We start from the raw sequence: 17,695 nt of genomic DNA, 5'->3' as shown, positions 1-17,695 counted from the left end.
CTGTTAATCGGGAACAGGACTGTTTGCACATCTTGGTTCTGCCACTAGATGGCAGCAACGCCACGCGGTGCGACCACAGACCAGCTGTAACTTTGAGAATTCACTTTGACAATTGCAGAAACAGCGGGAATCTGGTTTAATAAGTGACTTTTGTCACCTGTTACCCCACCCGAAGCCCAAACCAAATGCATGGCTTAAAACGTTGAGGCTTTAAAATGAGCAATAGAAGCAAAAAGTGCCCCAAATACTCAGCAGGTCAGGCAGCAACAGCAAGGTGAAACAGACCTTACATTCCAAATCAAATACTGATGACCAATGGTGTTCAACCTGAGTCATTAATTCCGTTTCTTTCTCTACAAACGCTAACCAACCTTCTGAGTATTTCTTGCATCTTACTGTACATCTTCATTTTGGATTTTCAGCATCTGGGTTTTTATTTTAGTTTTTCCAGTTCAATGGGCGATTGGAATGTGAATCTGCCCATAAACTGCCAAGAGAAAAAACAGAAAGCCTTGGCGGCAGTATGGGGTATTTGGAAAGAGAAGGCTTAATATTTCTGAGGTACTGTGGAGCAGCGGGAAGAGCCGCTGCCTCAAGGCCAGGGACCCGGGTTCGATCCTGACCTCAGCTGCTGACTGTTCTAAGTTTGCACGTTCTCCTTGTGGCCTCGTGGATTTCCTCCGGGTGTTCTGGTTTCCTCCCACAATCAAAGGACATGCCGGTTTGTATGTTTATTGGCCTTCTGTAAAAGCCCCAAGTGTGTGGGGAGTAGATGGGAAAATGGGACAACAGAGAATAAGTGTGAATTGATGACAGACACAAAAAGCTGCAGGAATTCAACGGGTCTGACAGCATCTCTCTAGAAAAGGAGTGAATTGGTGATCGATGGGCTTGTTTCCATGCTGTGTGTCTAATGTAAAGTAAGGTCCACTGTAAACTTCTCTCTCGTCAGAAAAATAACCTCCAACTACCACGCAACAGAGAAAACAAGATACAGATCAGTGCAGCACAAGAACAGACCCTTCAACACCTAATGACCAGCTGATGGAAAGACCGTTCAGAAGCCCGATAACAGAGGGGAGGAGGCTGCCCCTGAGACTGGCAGTGCGCCCTCCCAAGGTTCTGTACCTTCTGCCCAACAAGAGCAGGGAGAAAAGGGAATGGCCGGGGTGGGACGTATTTGATTATGTTGTCTGCTTCTCCGAGACAGAAATAAGTGCAGATGGAGTCTGGTCAGGGCCTCATCCACAATTCTCTGAAATTTCTCGCGCTCTTTTCCCAAACCAAGCTGTGACGCAAACAGGCAGTGCGCATTTTATGGTGAATCTTGGAGGTTTGTCAGAGTAATAGAATGAAAGAGTGAGACAGCAGCCAACACGTTCCATCTACACTAGTCCCAGCTTTTGGTCCATATCCCTCCAAACCTGGCACATCCATGTACCTGTCTAACTGCTCCTTAAATGATGGGATAGTCCCTGCCTCAACCACATCCTCTGGCAGTTTGTTCCACAAATCCACCACTCATTGTGCCAAAAAGTTACCGCTCAGGTTCTTATTAAATCTTTTCCCCTTCACCTTAAACCTAAGTCGTCTGGTCCTCGAATCGCCTACTCTGGGCAAGAGACCCTGTTCACCCAATCTATTCCTCTCATGGCCTTATACAGCTCTATAAGGTTACCCTTCATCCTCCTGCACTCGAAGGAATAGAGTCCCAACCTACTCAATCTCTGTCTATAGCTCAGACTGTCTTGTCCTGACCACATGTTTGGCGACATGCCGAATTGCCTCAGTCCACTGATGAAGTACAGGTGTCGGTGTGGCGTCTTGGCTGTGTCTGCAGTGTGGTTGGTCCGCCATAGATCGTTGATGATATTTACGCCAAGGAGCCTGATGCCCTTCGCCATTTCCACTTCAGCGTGTTTGATGCTGACATGGGCTGGTCCTCCACTGCGCGTGTTGGTAGAGTGCCTGCCCCATTCAGGTTTCAATTGCTTCAGACGCTGATGGGAAGTCAATAAACCTGAGCGTTGTGCAATTCTAAACATCCCCATCTGTGATGAACGGCCGTTTATCGACAATGCAACGTCCTGTTATTGCAATAATGAGTGCGCATAATCAGAGGGAAAGAGGTTTTACGAGGATGTTGCCAGGACTCAAGGGCCCGAGCTATCAGGAGAGGTTGAGCAGGCTGGAACTCTCTACCTTGGTGCGCAGGAGGATGAGGGATGACCTTAGAGAGGACTAAAAAACCACGAGAGGAACAGATCGGGAAGATGTACAGTCTCTTGCCAAGAGTAGAGGAATCGAGAACCAGAGGACACAAGTTGAAGGTGAGAGTGGAAAGATTTAATAGGAACCTGAGGGGTAACACAATATGGGTGGTGGGTATATGGAACGAGCTGCTGCAGGAGGTAGTTGGGCAGAGATTATCACAACGTTTACGAAGTAGTTGTACAGATACATGGATAGGGCAGGTTTGGAGGGATATGGGCCAAACGCGGGCACTGCAGGTCGGTCCAAGAACCTAATGGTTGTGGGGGAGGAGCTGGGAATGGGAGCTATAATGAACCTGTCGGTTTAGTTGATGGCCACAAAGAACTAGATCAGTCCCTTCAGCCCAGATCAGACTATGCAATGCCACCACTCCAGCAGCACGTTCCAGGCACCCACCACCCTGTGTGATAAAACATGACCCTTGAAATTTACCCCCACTGTGCAAAAATCAGAGCCGAGAGGGAAGGGGGGCGGCGCGGGGGCGCCTGGTGCCTCGTCCGGCGGGACCTGGTTCGCCGTTGCGGGGAAATATAGACAGTTCCATAAACATCCCGCAACTTTGTCGGCCCCAGAAACGTGACGACTCTCTCTGTACTGCCTGGGGGAGGTCTGTATTTTACCGGATTGCAAGCAAAAGCAAAGCATTTCACTGTCCCTTGGTTCATGTGACAATAGAGTATAATTGGCTCATTGAGTTGAATTCAAGTTTGCACATGAGACTGTTAAATGAAATAACAGTGTTTGTTGTAGATATAATATCATTGTGCAGCCTAATATAATGAACAATTCACGATGGGAAACACTGATGTATTTAGTTTAAGGGGATGAAATTTACAGGCAGCTTGTATCAAATAGCATCCACTTACTGGTCAGGGCTGTGATTGACGAGGCTGAGCTCCGCCTCCCCTCAGCCGTGCCCCGATGCTGCAAGGGTTCAGCAGCTGCGCCAAAGGGAACGCGTTTTGAACCAGGAAGTGGCGGAGTTACAATGGCTGCGAAAGACCAGGTCGAGAGTTTAGCGGAGGAGTTAGTTTGTCCCATCTGCCTGGAATTCTTCACCGATCCGGTTACACTGGAGTGCGGGCACAACTTCTGCCGCTCCTGTATCACACAGAGTTGGGACAGGGAGGGGAGAAACTCCTGCCCGGAATGTAGAGAGGAGTTTACAGACCGCGCCCTCAGGGTGAATCGGGCCTTAGTTAGACTGGCTGAGAAAGCTCGAACACTGAGCCTGAATCGGACAGAGAAGGAAAGTAAACTTCACTGCGAGGAACATCAGGAAGAACTGAAGCTGTTTTGTGAAACAGACAAGAAGCTGATCTGTGTGGTTTGTGCAGCTGGGCGGGAACACAAGTCTCACAGCTTCATGCCGGTAGATGAAGCTGTTGAAATCTACAAGGTAAAAGCAAATCGTTTTTGATGACATCATTGTGTAATCTATTCTTTATTGTCTGACATGTTTATTCTCTGATCTGAAACCCAACCCCAGGATCAGGTGGAATCATCTTTCGAATCTCTCACAGAAAAGAAATCAGACATCGAGGACATGGAGCAGCGACAGGAAGAGAACATTTCTGGAGTTCAGGTGAGGCTTTGTCTTATTGATTTAAGGTTTTTGTGTAGATTTAATCCCTCTGTTGTGTGTAATAAGTGGGCACCTGTGTAGAGCTCAGTAGTCGAGGGCCCGAGCTATTGGGAGAGGTTGGACAGGCAAGGACTTTACCAAATGGAGCGCAGGAGTCTGAATAATGATCTATTGCACGTGTATAATATCATGAAACGAAATGTTCGGGTGAATACTCAGTCCGTTACCCTGAGTAGGGCGTCGAGAGTGCGAGGGCATGGGTTTAAGGTGAGAGGGAACAGATTTAATACGAACATTAAGGGCAACTTTGGTAGTGGGTATACGGAATGAGCTGCCAGAGGAGGTAGTTGAGTCAGGTACCATAACAACAGTTTAAACGTCTTTGAACAAATTCCTGGAGAAAAAAGTTTTAGAACTATCTGGGGCAAAGACTGGTGGAAATCGAGCAGATAGGACATCTTGGTCGGTATCTAACACCCCTTGCTGTATGAATCTGTGAAGTCTGTCATTAAAAGTGGTGCTGCTGTCTGCTAGTCCTGGTGACGTGGATCTGTCCAATGAGGGTTAATGGACACATGAAATGGAACAGGTTGCAGGGAATTGTACTGGGGAAATGGGAATGATGTGCTTGTACATTACTTTCACCAGCTATTTCAGTCATATTAAGCCGAACTCTTGAATTGCCAAGGTAATGAAAGCAATGGATTAAATAGATGTAAAAAGGGATTAAAAGTACCATTAGCAAATTTGCAGATGATACTAAGCTGGGGGATAGTGTGAATTGTGAGGAAGATGCAATAAGGCTGCAGTGTGACTTGGACAGGTTGTGTGAGTGGGCGGATACATGGCAGATGCAGTTTAATGTAGATAAGTGTGAGGTTATTCGCTTTGGAAGTAAGAATAGAAAGGCAGATTATTATCTGAATGGTGTCAAGTTAGGAAGAGGGGATGTTCAACGAGATCTGGGTGTCCTAGTGCATCAGTCACTGAAAGGAAGCATGCAGGTACAGCAGGCAGTGAAGAAAACCAATGCAATGTTGGCCTTCATAACAAGAGGAGTTGAGTATAGGAGCAAAGAGGTCCTTCTACAGTTGTACCGGGCCCTGGTGAGACCGCACCTGGAGTACTGTGTGCAGTTTTGGTCTCCAAATTTGAGGAAGGATAATCTTGCTATTGAGGGCGTGCAGCGTAGGTTCACTAGGTTAATTCTCGGAATGGCGGGACTGTCGTATGTTGAAAGGCTGGAGCAATTAGGCTTGTATACACTGGAATTTAGAAGGTTGAGGGGGGATCTTATTGAAACATATAAGATAATTAGGGGATTGGACACATTAGAGGCAGGAAACATGTTCCCAATGTTGGGGGAGTCCAGAACAAGGGGCCACAGTTTAATAATAAGGGGTAGGCCATTTAGAACGGAGATGAGGAAGAACTTTTTCAGTCAGAGAGTGGTGAAGGTGTGGAATTCTCTGCCTCAGAAGGCAGTGGAGGCCAGTTCGTTGGATGCTTTCAAGAGAGAGCTGGATGGAGCTCTTAAGGATAGCGGAGTGAGGGGGTATGGGGAGAAGGCAGGAACGGGGTACTGATTGAGAGTGATCAGCCATGATCGCATTGAATGGCGGTGCTGGCTCGAAGGGCTGAATGGCCTACTCATGCACCTATTGTCTATTGTCTATTGTAAATAGAATTAGTGTAGATACGTACAGAGCCCAGCATGGACATGTTGGTCTGCACTGCAGGACTCGACACTGACTAGCCAAATGTCACGTTCCATGTCATGAGGGAACACAATATATTGATTTTGAACTTTCATCTGACAGGAAGAGTCACACAACCTTCAGTCACAGATCACATCCCAGTTTGCTGAACTGCACCAGATTCTCACTGAGAAAGAGCAGTGCTTACTGGGAGAGATTCAGGAGGAAGGGAAGAAGATTGTAAAAACAATGGAGAAAAATCTTCAAGAGATTCAAGAGAATTTAAAGTCCATTCAGGAGGAGCTCTCAAAGTTACAGGAACAGATAGATCACAAGGACAGCGTGATATTTCTGAAGGTGAGGGGGTTACACTACAGTTTGGCGAAGTGAAAGTGTACATTCCGAAAAATGGTGGGTTAAACTTCTGAAATAAACGCCGCATTTACCAGTAGTTCAGAACTGGGTCAATGTTCCGTCTGTTCCAACTACTCACCACATCCGACAACAATGCCCCAAATTCCAGGAATCCTCATGTATTCATCCCACTTCAACTTAAATTTATCTGCAATATTGTCTTCAGGCCATCCTGTGAATTCCACGTTCTCTTTACTGCATTTGGGATTTTTGTAGCAATTTGGCCAAATACCCGCTGTCGGGATCATAACGATCCATCTCAGTTTATTGACATTTGTCTTTTATTTATTTCAGGAGGTAGCTGGTCGCAAGACGAGGTAGGACATGCTTTTGACTGAAACAATGTACGTTTTAAAAAAACAGCTCAAATGCTCAGTTTATAACCAGCTATTAAATATTTGCAGGTTTAGTGATGAAGCCAAACCAATGTTGGTGGTAGATGACGCGTTGCCGATTGAAACGTTTGATCGCACCTTTTTCTACAACATGGCATTGAGAGAAACATCTGATATCATCAAGCGAGGTAAAACTGATACCTCTTAACACCTCTTTGTCTGAAGAAAACTGCGTTCTCCAGAATTGATATCCACGCATGAAAATGTTTTGATGATCCAGCCGAGATCATGTTGCAAACTTTGACAGACTTCCTCGCAACCCATAACATTTCCCAGTCTCCACAAACGTACTATACACACCTCCTACATTCACATCCAAGCCACGAAAATATGAAATAAACAGCAAAGGTTGCAGCATCGATCTGTGATACACACCACCAGTAACAGACCTCCAGGCAGAAGAATCATCCTTCTACCGCTACCTTCCACCTCCAACCACCAAGCCAATTATGGGTCCATTTTACCAATTCGTCTTGGGTCCCACCTGCCTTCGCTTTCTGGACCAGCCTTACATGCGGAACATTGTCAAGTCCCTCAGTGAAGTTCATATATTGGTTCACAATGAGATCAGTGTGTTAGTTGTACACACCCATCAAATCCACCCGTGAATCCGCTCTCTTTCAACGACCCCACAACCACAAGTCTCCACCCATTCTGTCCAACACCCGATCATTCAACCTCTGCTTCCTTCCATGGTCCAAGCCACCCCTCCCTCTCCCTCACCCTCCACTCATAGAAACAGGGGCAGGTCATCTGGCCCCTCGTGTCTGCCCCCTTTCACTGTGATCATGACGACCCCACCACGCACCTCTACCTCCTCTTTAACAACCTCAAATTACCGCTAACCTCAATATCCTCTTGCTCCGATCAGCCTCCATATGTGTGTACCCCCCCCCTCCGTTTCTCCTTCACCACCGCAATCTCCCAATCCTCCTCACTCTCCGCACCCGTCCTCCCCGTCCACCCTCCCCCACCTCACGAAATTCCCCTCTCCGTCCCTGGATTAAAAACTCCGGGGGGGGAGATGTCTGTTGTCCCCCCGATGTGGTCGTGGGTGAAACCCCGGGCAGGGTTTCAGTTGTCCGCCCGCCTGTGCCTGAGGCCGAGCGGCCTCTCCCCCGGTCCCGGGGCCGCGCTGCCCGAGTCTCCCCCCCCCCCGGGGACTCTCTGATTCTCTGCTTCTCCCCCCAGTCTCCGTCACCCTGGATGTGGAAACAGCGCATGCGCAGCTCGAGGTGTCTGGGGATCGGAAGAGGGTGAGACGGACCCGGACCCGGAGGAGTCTCCCTGACACCGGGAAGAGGTTTACAGACAATGCGTGTGTGCTGGGATCGGAGGGGTTCACATCGGGGAGACATTACTGGGAGGTGAAGGTGGCGGGGAGTGAGGACTGGAGTCTGGGAGTCGCCGCAGAGTCTGTGGAGAGGAAGGGATGGGTCCCACTGACCCCGGAGACTGGAGTCTGGAGCATCTGGCGGGGGGGTGACAAGTTTGATGCATTCACCTCCCCTCCATCCCCTCTCCCCGCCCGTCCCGTCCCCGGGAGGGTGGGAGTTTATCTCAGTTACGAGTCCGGGACGGTTTCATTTTACGACGCGGCCACCAAGTCCCATCTCCACACCTTCACTGGGAATAAATTCACGGGGAAACTTTATCCTTTCTTCTGGCCTTGGGATGTAAACTGGCTGAGAATCTGCTCCGGTTCCGCTCCGGGTGTGTAAAAGTGTCGGGTCCCGGGACCGGCGTCAGGAGCGGGGCTCAGGGGCTGTGGGGCAGAAACCCGGTGGACAACAGGTCGGCGCTGAACGGCTCCCATTTAATACCCATATTCCGCGTTGTAAAAAACCCCAGTGAGCGCGGAAATAAAACCAGGGGGAATGTAAATGTGGGAAGAGAGAAATAAAGAGCAAGTGAAATCAGAGCTGTCGATCCGTTCATTTCAACGCGTTAACCGCGTCCGTCATCGGAACAGAAACACTTTTGTGAAAATATAAAGATTGAAACAATCTCCCTTCCCGCGGGCTCCGCGGGTTCAGCAGCAGCCGCGGGCGGCGGGTCCTAAACTCGCCCTGAGTCACAACGCGGCACCAGCGGGGTTGGTGTGGACTTCAACAGCAGCGTAAAGGCGAGTATGGGGGGGTGGGGGGGTGGGGGGCAAGTGGAGACAGGAGGGGGGAATGACATCGGAAATTCCCTCCAGTGAGAGAAGGCAAAGTGAATATTGGAAATGGTAGATACAAGAAATCTGTTGAAATATAACGGGGGTGCGGGGAAAAAATCAACAAAGCGCTGGAGGAACTCAGCGGGCCAGGCAGCATCTGTGGATGGAAATGGACAGACCACGCTTCAGGGTCGGGACCCTTGTTTGGTATGAAGGAGGATTTCCAAGAGCTACAGTCTGTTATATCAGAGTGAATGAATTGGTGTTGATGTCGTTCGGAAGAGGGCGGGAAAGGTCTGACTCGGGAGGTGTAAATAGGAGAGAGGAATGAAATCGGAAATTACTGGAAGGGAGAAGAATAAAGCTGAATGTTGGGAGTGGGAGATACAATGGGTCTCTCGGTGTTGATGGCCATGTAGAACTAGAACAGTCTCTTCGGCCCACATAGAACGTGGAACAGTACAATGCCAAGCTAATCTCTGTTTCCTCTAGTTGCTCCGCTTTTCTCCCACATCCCAAAGACGTGCGGATTTGTAGGTTAGTTGTCCCCTGTGAAGTAGCCCCTGGTGTATAGAGAGTGGATGAGAAAGTGGGATAACATAGAACTGGTGTGAACGGGTGATCGATGGTGATCGTGGATTCAGTCCCTCCCCCACCCTGGTCGTTGTACTAGTTTCACTGTCGTCCTGGTGAGTTTCATTGCCTGTAACTCGTTTTCACCGAGCTCACAGCCAACAATGGCCTGCTTCTTTTATCATCATTATTTGTTCACGTATCTTTCATTTGTTGACAATCTTTGTACCACTGTCTATATATCTCGTTTCACTTTCCCAATCAGAAGAAGGGTCTCGACCCGAAACGTCTCCTAATCCTGTTCACCAGAGATGCTGCCTGACCCGCTGACCTACTCCAGCTTTTTGTGTCTATCTTCGGGGGGCCGAAAGGCCTGTTTCCGTGCTGTATCTCTGCACCAAACCGTGTTCTGTTAATCGGGAACAGGACTGTTTGCACATCTTGGTTCTGCCACTAGATGGCAGCAACGCCACGCGGTGCGACCACAGACCAGCTGTAACTTTGAGAATTCACTTTGACAATTGCAGAAACAGCGGGAATCTGGTTTAATAAGTGACTTTTGTCACCTGTTACCACACCCGAAGCCCAAACCAAATGCATGGCTTAAAACGTTGAGGCTTTAAAATGTGCAATAGAAGCAAAAATTGCCCCAAATACTCAGCTGGTCAGGCAGCAACAGCAAGGTGAAACAGACCTTACATTCCAAAGCAAATACTGATGACCAATGGTGTTCAACCTGAGTCATTAATTCCGTTTCTTTCTCTACAAACGCTAACCAACCTTCTGAGTATTTCTTGCATCTTACTGTACATCTTCATTTTGGATTTTCAGCATCTGGGTTTTTATTTTAGTTTTTCCAGTTCAATGGGCGATTGGAATGTGAATCTGCCCATAAACTGCCAAGAGAAAAAACAGAAAGCCTTGGCGGCAGTATGGGGTATTTGGAAAGAGAAGGCTTAATATTTCTGAGGTACTGTGGAGCAGCGGGAAGAGCCGCTGCCTCAAGGCCAGGGACCCGGGTTCGATCCTGACCTCAGCTGCTGACTGTTCTAAGTTTGCACGTTCTCCTTGTGGCCTCGTGGATTTCCTCCGGGTGTTCTGGTTTCCTCCCACAATCAAAGGACATGCCGGTTTGTATGTTTATTGACCTTCTGTAAAAGCCCCAAGTGTGTGGGGAGTAGGTGGGAAAATGGGACAACAGAGAATAAGTGTGAATTGATGACAGACACAAAAAGCTGCAGGAATTCAACGGGTCTGACAGCATCTCTCTAGAAAAGGAGTGAATTGGTGATCGATGGGCCTGTTTCCATGCTGTATGTCTAAAGTAAAGTAAGGTCCACTGTAAACTTCTCTCTCGTCAGAAAAATAACCTCCAAATACCACGCAACAGAGAAAACAAGACACAGATCAGTGAAGCACAAGAACAGACCCTTCAACACCTAATGACCAGCTGATGGAAAGACCGTTCAGAAGCCCGATAACAGAGGGGAGGAGGCTGCCCCTGAGACTGGCAGTGCGCCCTCCCAAGGTTCTGTACCTTCTGCCCAACAAGAGCAGGGAGAAAAGGGAATGGCCGGGGTGGGACGTATTTGATTATGTTGTCTGCTTCTCCGAGGCAGAAATAAGTGCAGATGGAGTCTGGTCAGGGCCTCATCCACAATTCTCTGAAATTTCTCGCGCTCTTTTCCCAAACCAAGCTGCGACGCAAACAGACAGTGCGCATTTTATGGTGAATCTTGGAGGTTTGCCAGAGTAATAGAATGAAAGAGTGAGACAGCAGCCAACATGTTCCAGCTACACTAGTCCCAGCTTTTGGTCCATATCCCTCCAAACCTGGCCCATCCATGTACCTGTCTAACTGCTCCTTAAATGATGGGATAGTCCCTGCCTCAACCACATCCTCTGGCAGTTTGTTCCACAAATCCACCAATCATTGTGCCAAAAAGTTACCGCTCAGGTTCTTATTAAATCTTTTCCCCTTCACCTTAAACCTAAGTCGTCTGGTCCTCGAATCACCTACTCTGGGCAAGAGACTCTGTTCACCCAATCTATTCCTCTCATGACCATATACAGCTCTATAAGGTTACCCTTCATCCTCCTGCACTCCAAGGAATAGAGTCACAACCTACTCAATCTCTGCCTCTAGATCTGCCTGTCTTGTCCTGACCACATGTTTGGCGACATGCCGAATTGCCTCAGTCCACTGATGAAGTACAGGTGTCGGTGCGGCGTCTTTGCTGTGTCTGCAGTGTGGTTGGTCCGCCATAGATCGTTGATGATATTTACGCCAAGGAGCCTGATGCCCTTCACCATTTCCACTTCAGCGTGTTTGATGCTGACATGGGCTTGTCCTCCACTGCGCGTGTTGGTGGAGTGCCTGCCCCAATCAGGCTTCAATTGCTTCAGACGCTGATGGGAAGTCAACAAACCTGAGCGTTGTGCAATTCTAAACATCCCCATCTGTGATGAACGGCGGTTTATCGACAATGCAACGTCCTGTTATTGCAATAATGAGTGCGCATAATCAGAGGGAAAGAGGTTTTACGAGGATGTTGCCAGGACTCAAGGGCCCGAGCTATCAGGAGAGGTTGAGCAGGCTGGAACTCTCTACCTTGGTGCGCAGGAGGATGAGGGATGACCTTAGAGAGGACTAAAAAAACACGAGAGGAACAGATCGGGAAGATGTACAGTCTCTTGCCAAGAGTAGAGGAATCGAGAACCAGAGGACACAAGTTTAAGGTGAGGGTGGAATGATTTAATAGGAACCTGAGGGGTAACACAATATGGGTGGCGGGTATATGGAACGAGCTGCTGCAGGAGGTAGTTGGGCAGAGATTATCACAACGTTTACGAAGTAGTTGGACAGATACATGGATGGGGCAGGTTTGGAGGGATATGGGCCAAACGCGGGCACTGCAGGTCGGTCCAAGAACCTAATGGTTGTGGGGGAGGAGCTGGGAATGGGAGCTATAATGAACCTGTCGGTTTAGTTGATGGCCACAAAGAACTAGATCAGTCCCTTCAGCCCAGATCAGACTATGCAATGCCACCACTCCAGCAGCACGTTCCAGGCACCCACCACCCTGTGTGATAAAACATGACCCTTGAAATTTGCCCCCACTGTGCAAAAATTAGAGCCGAGGGGGAAGGGGGGCGGCGCGGGGCCGCCTGCTGCCTCGTGCGGCGGGACCTGGTTCGCCGCTGCGGGGAAATATAGACAGTTCCATAAACATCCCGCAACTTTGTCGGCCCCAGAAACGTGGCGACTCTCTCTGCACTGCCTGGGGGAGGTTTGTATTTTACCGGATTGCAAGCAAAAGCAAAGCATTTCACTGTCCCTTGGTTCATGTGACAATAGAGTATAATTGGCTCATTGAGTTGAATTCAAGTTTGCACATGAAACTGTTAAATGAAATAACAGTGTTTGCCGTGGATATAATATCATTGTTCAGCCTAATATAATGAACAATTCACGATGGGAAACACTGATGTATTTAGTTTAAGGGAATGAAATTTACAGGCAGCTTGTATCAAATAGCATCCACTTACTGGTCAGGGCTGTGATTGACGGGGCTGAGCTCCGCCTCCCCTCAGCCGTGCCCCGATACTGCAAGGGTTCAGCAGCTGCGCCAAAGAATTTGAACCAGGAAGTGGCGGAGTAAAAATGGCTTCGAAAGACCTGGTCGAGAGTTTAACGGAGGAGGTAGTTTGTCCCATCTGCCTGGATTTCTTCACCGATCCGGTTACACTGGACTGTGGGCACAACTTCTGCCGCTCCTGTATCACACAGAGTTGGGACAGGGAGGAGAGAAACTCCTGCCCGGAATGTAGAGAGGAGTTTACAGACCGCACCCTCAGGGTGAATCGGGCCTTGGCGAGACTGACTGAGAAAACTCGAACACTGAGCCTGAATCAGACAGAGGAGGAAAGTAAACCTCACTGCGAGGAACATCAGGAAGAACTGAAGCTGTTTTGTGAAACTGATAAGAAGCTGATCTGTGTGATTTGTGCAGCTGGGCGGGAACACAAGTCTCACAGCTTCATGCCGGTTAAAGAAGCTGTTGAAAACCACAAGGTAAAAGCAAACCGATTTTAATCGCATCATTGTTTAATTCCATTTTTACTGTTCAACCATTTAATTTTCTGATTCCCAAACACAATTCCAGGATCAGGTGAAATCTTCCATCCAGTCTCTCACAAAAGATAAATCAGGGATCCAGCAAATGGAGCAACAACAGAAAGAGAAGATTTCTGGAGTTCTGGTGAGGCTTTAAGTTTCGATTTCCTGATCTTGTGCAGGTTTGATCCCTGTGACGCGTGTAATAACAGGGCAGCGCAGTGACGCAAGTAGTGCTGTTGTCTCCCAGTTCTGGGGACCGGGTTCGATCCTGACCTCGGGCGCTGCAGAGACAATAGGTGCAGGAGTAGGCCATTCGGCCCTTCAAGCCAGCACCGCCATTTAGTATGATCATGGCTGATCATCCAAATTCCGTACCCCGTTTCTGCTTCTCCCCCATATTCCTTGATTCCGTGAGCCCAAATAGCTACATCTAACGCTTGAAAACATCCAGGGTATTGGCCTCCACTGCTTTCCGAGGCAGAGAATTCCATAGATTCACAACTCTTCGGGTGAAATTTTTTTCCTCATCTCATTGTAAATTTCACCCGTGTGGGACGAATAAAGGAATATATTATTATTATATCAATCCTAAACAGAATATAGAAAAATAGGTGCAGGAGTAGGCCATTTGGCCCTTCGAGCCAACACCACCATTCAATATGATCATGACCTACCCCTTATTCTTTAACTATAACCCCTGGTTCTGGACTCCCCCAACATCAGGAACATTTTTCCCACATCTAGCCTCTCCAATCCCTTAAGAATTTTACATGTTTCTATAAGATCCCCGCTCATCCTTCGAAATTCCAGTGAATACAAGCCCAGTCGACCAATTCTTTCATTATGTGTCAGTCCTGCCATCCCGGTAATTAACCTGATGAACCTACACTGCACTCCATCAATAGCAAGAATGTCCTTCCTTAATTTAGGAGACCAAAACTGCACACAATATTCCAGGTGTGGTCTCAACAGGACCCTGCACAACTGCAGTAGGACCTCCTTGCTCCAAAACCCAAATCCTCTCACAATGAAGGCCAACATGCCATTAGGTTTCTTCACTGCCTGCTCTACCTGCATGCTTACTTTCACTGCCTGATGTACCTGCATCCTAACTTTAAGTGACTGATGAACAAGGAGTCCCAATCTAATAATCTACCTTCTTGTTCTTGCCACAAAAGTGCATAACGTCACATTTATCCATATTTTAGTGCATCTGCCATCATCTGCCCACTCACCCAACCTATCCAACTCACCCTGCAGCCTCACAACATCCTCCTCGCAGCTCACACTGCCGCCCAGCTTTGTGGCATCTGCAAACTTGGAGATATTACATTTAATTCCCTCGTCTAAATCGTTAATATATATTGTAAATAACTGCGGTCCCAGCAATGAGCCTAGAGGCACCCCACTAGGGGGTGGTGGGTGGATAAATGGGAATTAATGGACACGTGAGAAGGAATAGGCAGCTGGGAATTGCATTATGGGTAGAGGATTGATGGGTTGTAAGATTACCCTCACGATATGTTAGAAGCATTTAGAAAAACTATTGAATTGCCAAAGCAAATAAAAATGCACAGGTCAAATGTCACCAGTAAATAAGCGAGGAACCATAATCAGTTACATGAAATATTGATCTTCACCTTTCATTTCACAGGAACAGTCACACAACCTTCAGTCCAAGATCACATCCCAGTTTGCTGAACTGCACCAGATTCTCACTGAGAAAGAGCAGCGGGTACTGGCAGATATCCGGGAGGAAGAGAAGAGGATTCTGAAAAGAATGAAGAAAAATCTTGGGGAGATAGAAGAGAATTTAAAATCTATTCAGGAGGAACTCTTTAAGTTGCAACAACAGATGGATCAAAAGGACAATGTGGTGTTTCTGAAGGTGAGGGGTGACACTACAGTCTGATGAAGTGAAAGGACACAGTCACAAAATGGTGGTGACATTTCAGAAATAAATGCTGCCTTTACCAGTAATTGAGAACTGGGTAAATGGTCTTTCTGTTCCAGTTGTTGGCCTCCCGCGTAATCTATGGGATCTCAGGACTGCCTGGCCAGAATGTAGAGAGGTGTTTGTATTCTGTGGAGTTCAGAACTACGACGGGTGATCCTAATCTGAACACAAGGACCACGAATGGACAGAGGGCAGTAAATCTCTGGGACTCTCCAACCCAGAGACTCTGAGAGTTTTAACCTGTTAAATGTATTTATACCAGAGGAAGATACATTTTTGAACATTCAGGGAACTGAAATCAAAGGGAATTGGACAAAGCAGAGGAGTTCAGTCCTGGGCTAAATCAGCCATGACCACAGTGTGGGGATTAACATTGAAATCTTGAACGTGGCGCACACAGCAGATTGATCATCAACATCCGGTTCCCATCAGCAGTGGGCGGTCACCTTGGGGGAATTTGCTCTGTTTGTTTTACCCACCTTTGTTCACCATAGAATGACTTCCCATTCTACATCATAGACAGGCCATTCAGCCCATCCTATCCAGTCAAGATTTCTGCTCCATTCAAAATCCCTCCCATCTACTCACCGCACTCAGTAACAATACCCCGAATTCCAGGAGTGCCCACGTGATTATCCCACTTGCCCTTAAATTATCTCTGCTGTTGGCTTCAGTCCCTCCAATGCGAGTGAGGTCCATGTTCTCATGACTGCATTCCTTTTGGTATTTGTTAAAGACCGCGTTACATTTCAGCTTTGATTTTTGCTCTCCCATCGATTAGACATATTATTTCATCCTCACCCATTTAAATCCACCGATAAACTTAAATCTTATCTCATCATTCCTGACATCTTCGCATAAACTCCCACGACCTGCGCAGTCTTTGCATTGAGTTCCATCCTCTCAGTTATGGCGTCATTCTCATGAACATTCCTTATGCTTTCCCCCTTCGTTCTACGTCTCGACGGTAATGTCCGCTTTCTATCTGCATGACAGCGGTGATAAGAGTTGGGGAATGGGAATTATCAGAGGGCTGTGGAAATGTGGACAAATTCCCGCTGTCGGGAATAGGACGGTCCATCTCAGTCAATTGAGATTTGTGTTTTATTTCTTTCAGGAGGAAGCTGGTCGCAAGCGAAGGTAGGACATGCTCTTGATGGAAACATTGTAAGGTTTTGTAACATTGCACCTTATTGTAACATTGCACCTTATTGTAACATTGCACCTCATTGTAACATTGTAACATTGCACCTCATTGTAACATTGTAACATTGCACCTCATTGTAACATTGCACCTCATTGTAACATTGTAACATTGCACCTCATTGTAACATTGTAACATTGCACCTCATTGTAACATTGCACCTCATTGTAACATTGTAACATTGCACCTCATTGTAACATTGTAACATTGCACCTTAACAGCAAGGGGACCAACATTCTGGCAGGCAGGTTTGCTAGTGCTGCATGTGTGGCTTTAAACTGAGTAGTGAGGGGCAGGGGTTGACAAATTGGGAATATGAAGATGGAGTTAAAGGGGAAGCGAATACATGAGAAATTGCAAAGGACTCTTGAATAAATGGGAAGGGAAGTTCTAGATGGGATAAGAGAGCAAGGTCAGGGCAAATTGTAACAGGTGTGAGAGGGGAGGTGAATACCGAAGGTAAAGTGCTGTATTTAAATGCGCGAAGTATAAAAAATAAAGTGGATGAGCTTGAGGCTGTCATATGTTGAAAGACGAGAGCGACTAGGCTTGTATACACTGGAATTTAGAAGGATGAGAGGAGATCTTATTGAAACATATAAGATTATTAAGGGGTTGGACACGTTAGAGGCAGGAAACATGTTCCCAATGTTGGGGGAGTCCAGAACTAGGGGCCACAGTTTAAGAATAAGGGTAGGCCATTTAGAACGGAGGTGAGGGAAAACTTTTTCAGTCAGAGAGTTGTAAATCTGTGGAATTCTCTGCCTCAGAAGGCAGTGGAGGCCAGTTCTCTGGATGCATTCAAGTGAGAGCTAGATAGAGCTCTTAAGGATAGTGGAGTCAGGGGGTATGGGGAGAAGGCAGGAAAGGGGTACTGATTGAGAATGATCAGCCATGATCACATTGAATGGAGGTTCTGGCTCGAAGGGCCGAATGGCCTCCTGCTCCACATATTGTATAATGTCTATTGCTTTGTTCAACAGCCCAATATATTTCTAACGCTCAGTTTATAACCAGCTGTTAAATATTTGCAGAGTTGGTGTTGAAGCCAACCCACAGTCGGTGGTAGATGGTCACTTGCTGCTTGAAAATTTTGAAACTCCTTTTTTGTACAACACGGTATTGGCAGAAGCATCTGATGCCATCAAGCAAGGTAAAGCTTATACCTTTTCCATTGTTCTTGTTTCTGACATCTTTAAGTAATGCGTAGATGCAAGCATTAATGGTATTTTGGACTGAAGGGCAATTGAAGATTTGATCTACCACCAAACATAGCTGCAGAAAATCATCACAGAGTCAGAGAGTTGTGTCACAC

At 47.3% G+C, this 17,695-nt stretch overlaps 2 protein-coding genes across 2 annotated transcripts; both read left to right on the top strand.

Moving 5' to 3' along the window:
• Positions 1–1,773: 1,773 nt before the first annotated feature.
• On the top strand, positions 1,774–8,266 carry LOC144591387 (E3 ubiquitin-protein ligase TRIM39-like). The gene is made up of 6 exons (XM_078395599.1): positions 1,774–1,810; positions 3,276–3,673; positions 3,764–3,859; positions 5,680–5,843; positions 6,375–6,493; positions 7,557–8,266. The coding sequence occupies exons 1-6, from the start codon at positions 1,774–1,776 to the stop codon at positions 8,084–8,086; spliced, it is 1,344 nt and encodes a 447-aa protein (XP_078251725.1). The 3' UTR covers positions 8,087–8,266.
• Positions 8,267–12,763: 4,497 nt separating this feature from the next.
• LOC144591386 (zinc-binding protein A33-like) lies at positions 12,764–17,533 on the top strand (the record flags this gene model as incomplete). The annotated part of the gene is made up of 5 exons (XM_078395598.1): positions 12,764–13,174; positions 13,266–13,361; positions 14,874–15,107; positions 16,294–16,316; positions 17,415–17,533. Coding segments are annotated over exons 1-5 (883 nt in total), but the record flags the coding sequence as incomplete, so codon positions are not given.
• Positions 17,534–17,695: the final 162 nt, after the last annotated feature.

The sequence above is a fragment of the Rhinoraja longicauda genome, unplaced genomic scaffold (genome assembly GCF_053455715.1).
Source record: "Rhinoraja longicauda isolate Sanriku21f unplaced genomic scaffold, sRhiLon1.1 Scf000972, whole genome shotgun sequence".
Classification (NCBI taxonomy): domain Eukaryota; kingdom Metazoa; phylum Chordata; class Chondrichthyes; order Rajiformes; family Arhynchobatidae; genus Rhinoraja; species Rhinoraja longicauda.
This window is presented reverse-complemented; position numbering and strand designations above follow the sequence as displayed.

Excerpts from the sequence above, each read along its gene's own strand:
- LOC144591387 (XM_078395599.1), top strand. The coding sequence starts at position 1,774 with ATGCCGAATTGCCTCAGTCCACTGATGAAGTACAGGT. Across the intron at positions 1,811-3,275 it reads TCCACTGATGAAGTACAGGT|ACCAGGTCGAGAGTTTAGCG; the intron begins GTCGGTGTGGCG and ends TGGCTGCGAAAG. Across the intron at positions 3,860-5,679 it reads AGAACATTTCTGGAGTTCAG|GAAGAGTCACACAACCTTCA; the intron begins GTGAGGCTTTGT and ends TTCATCTGACAG.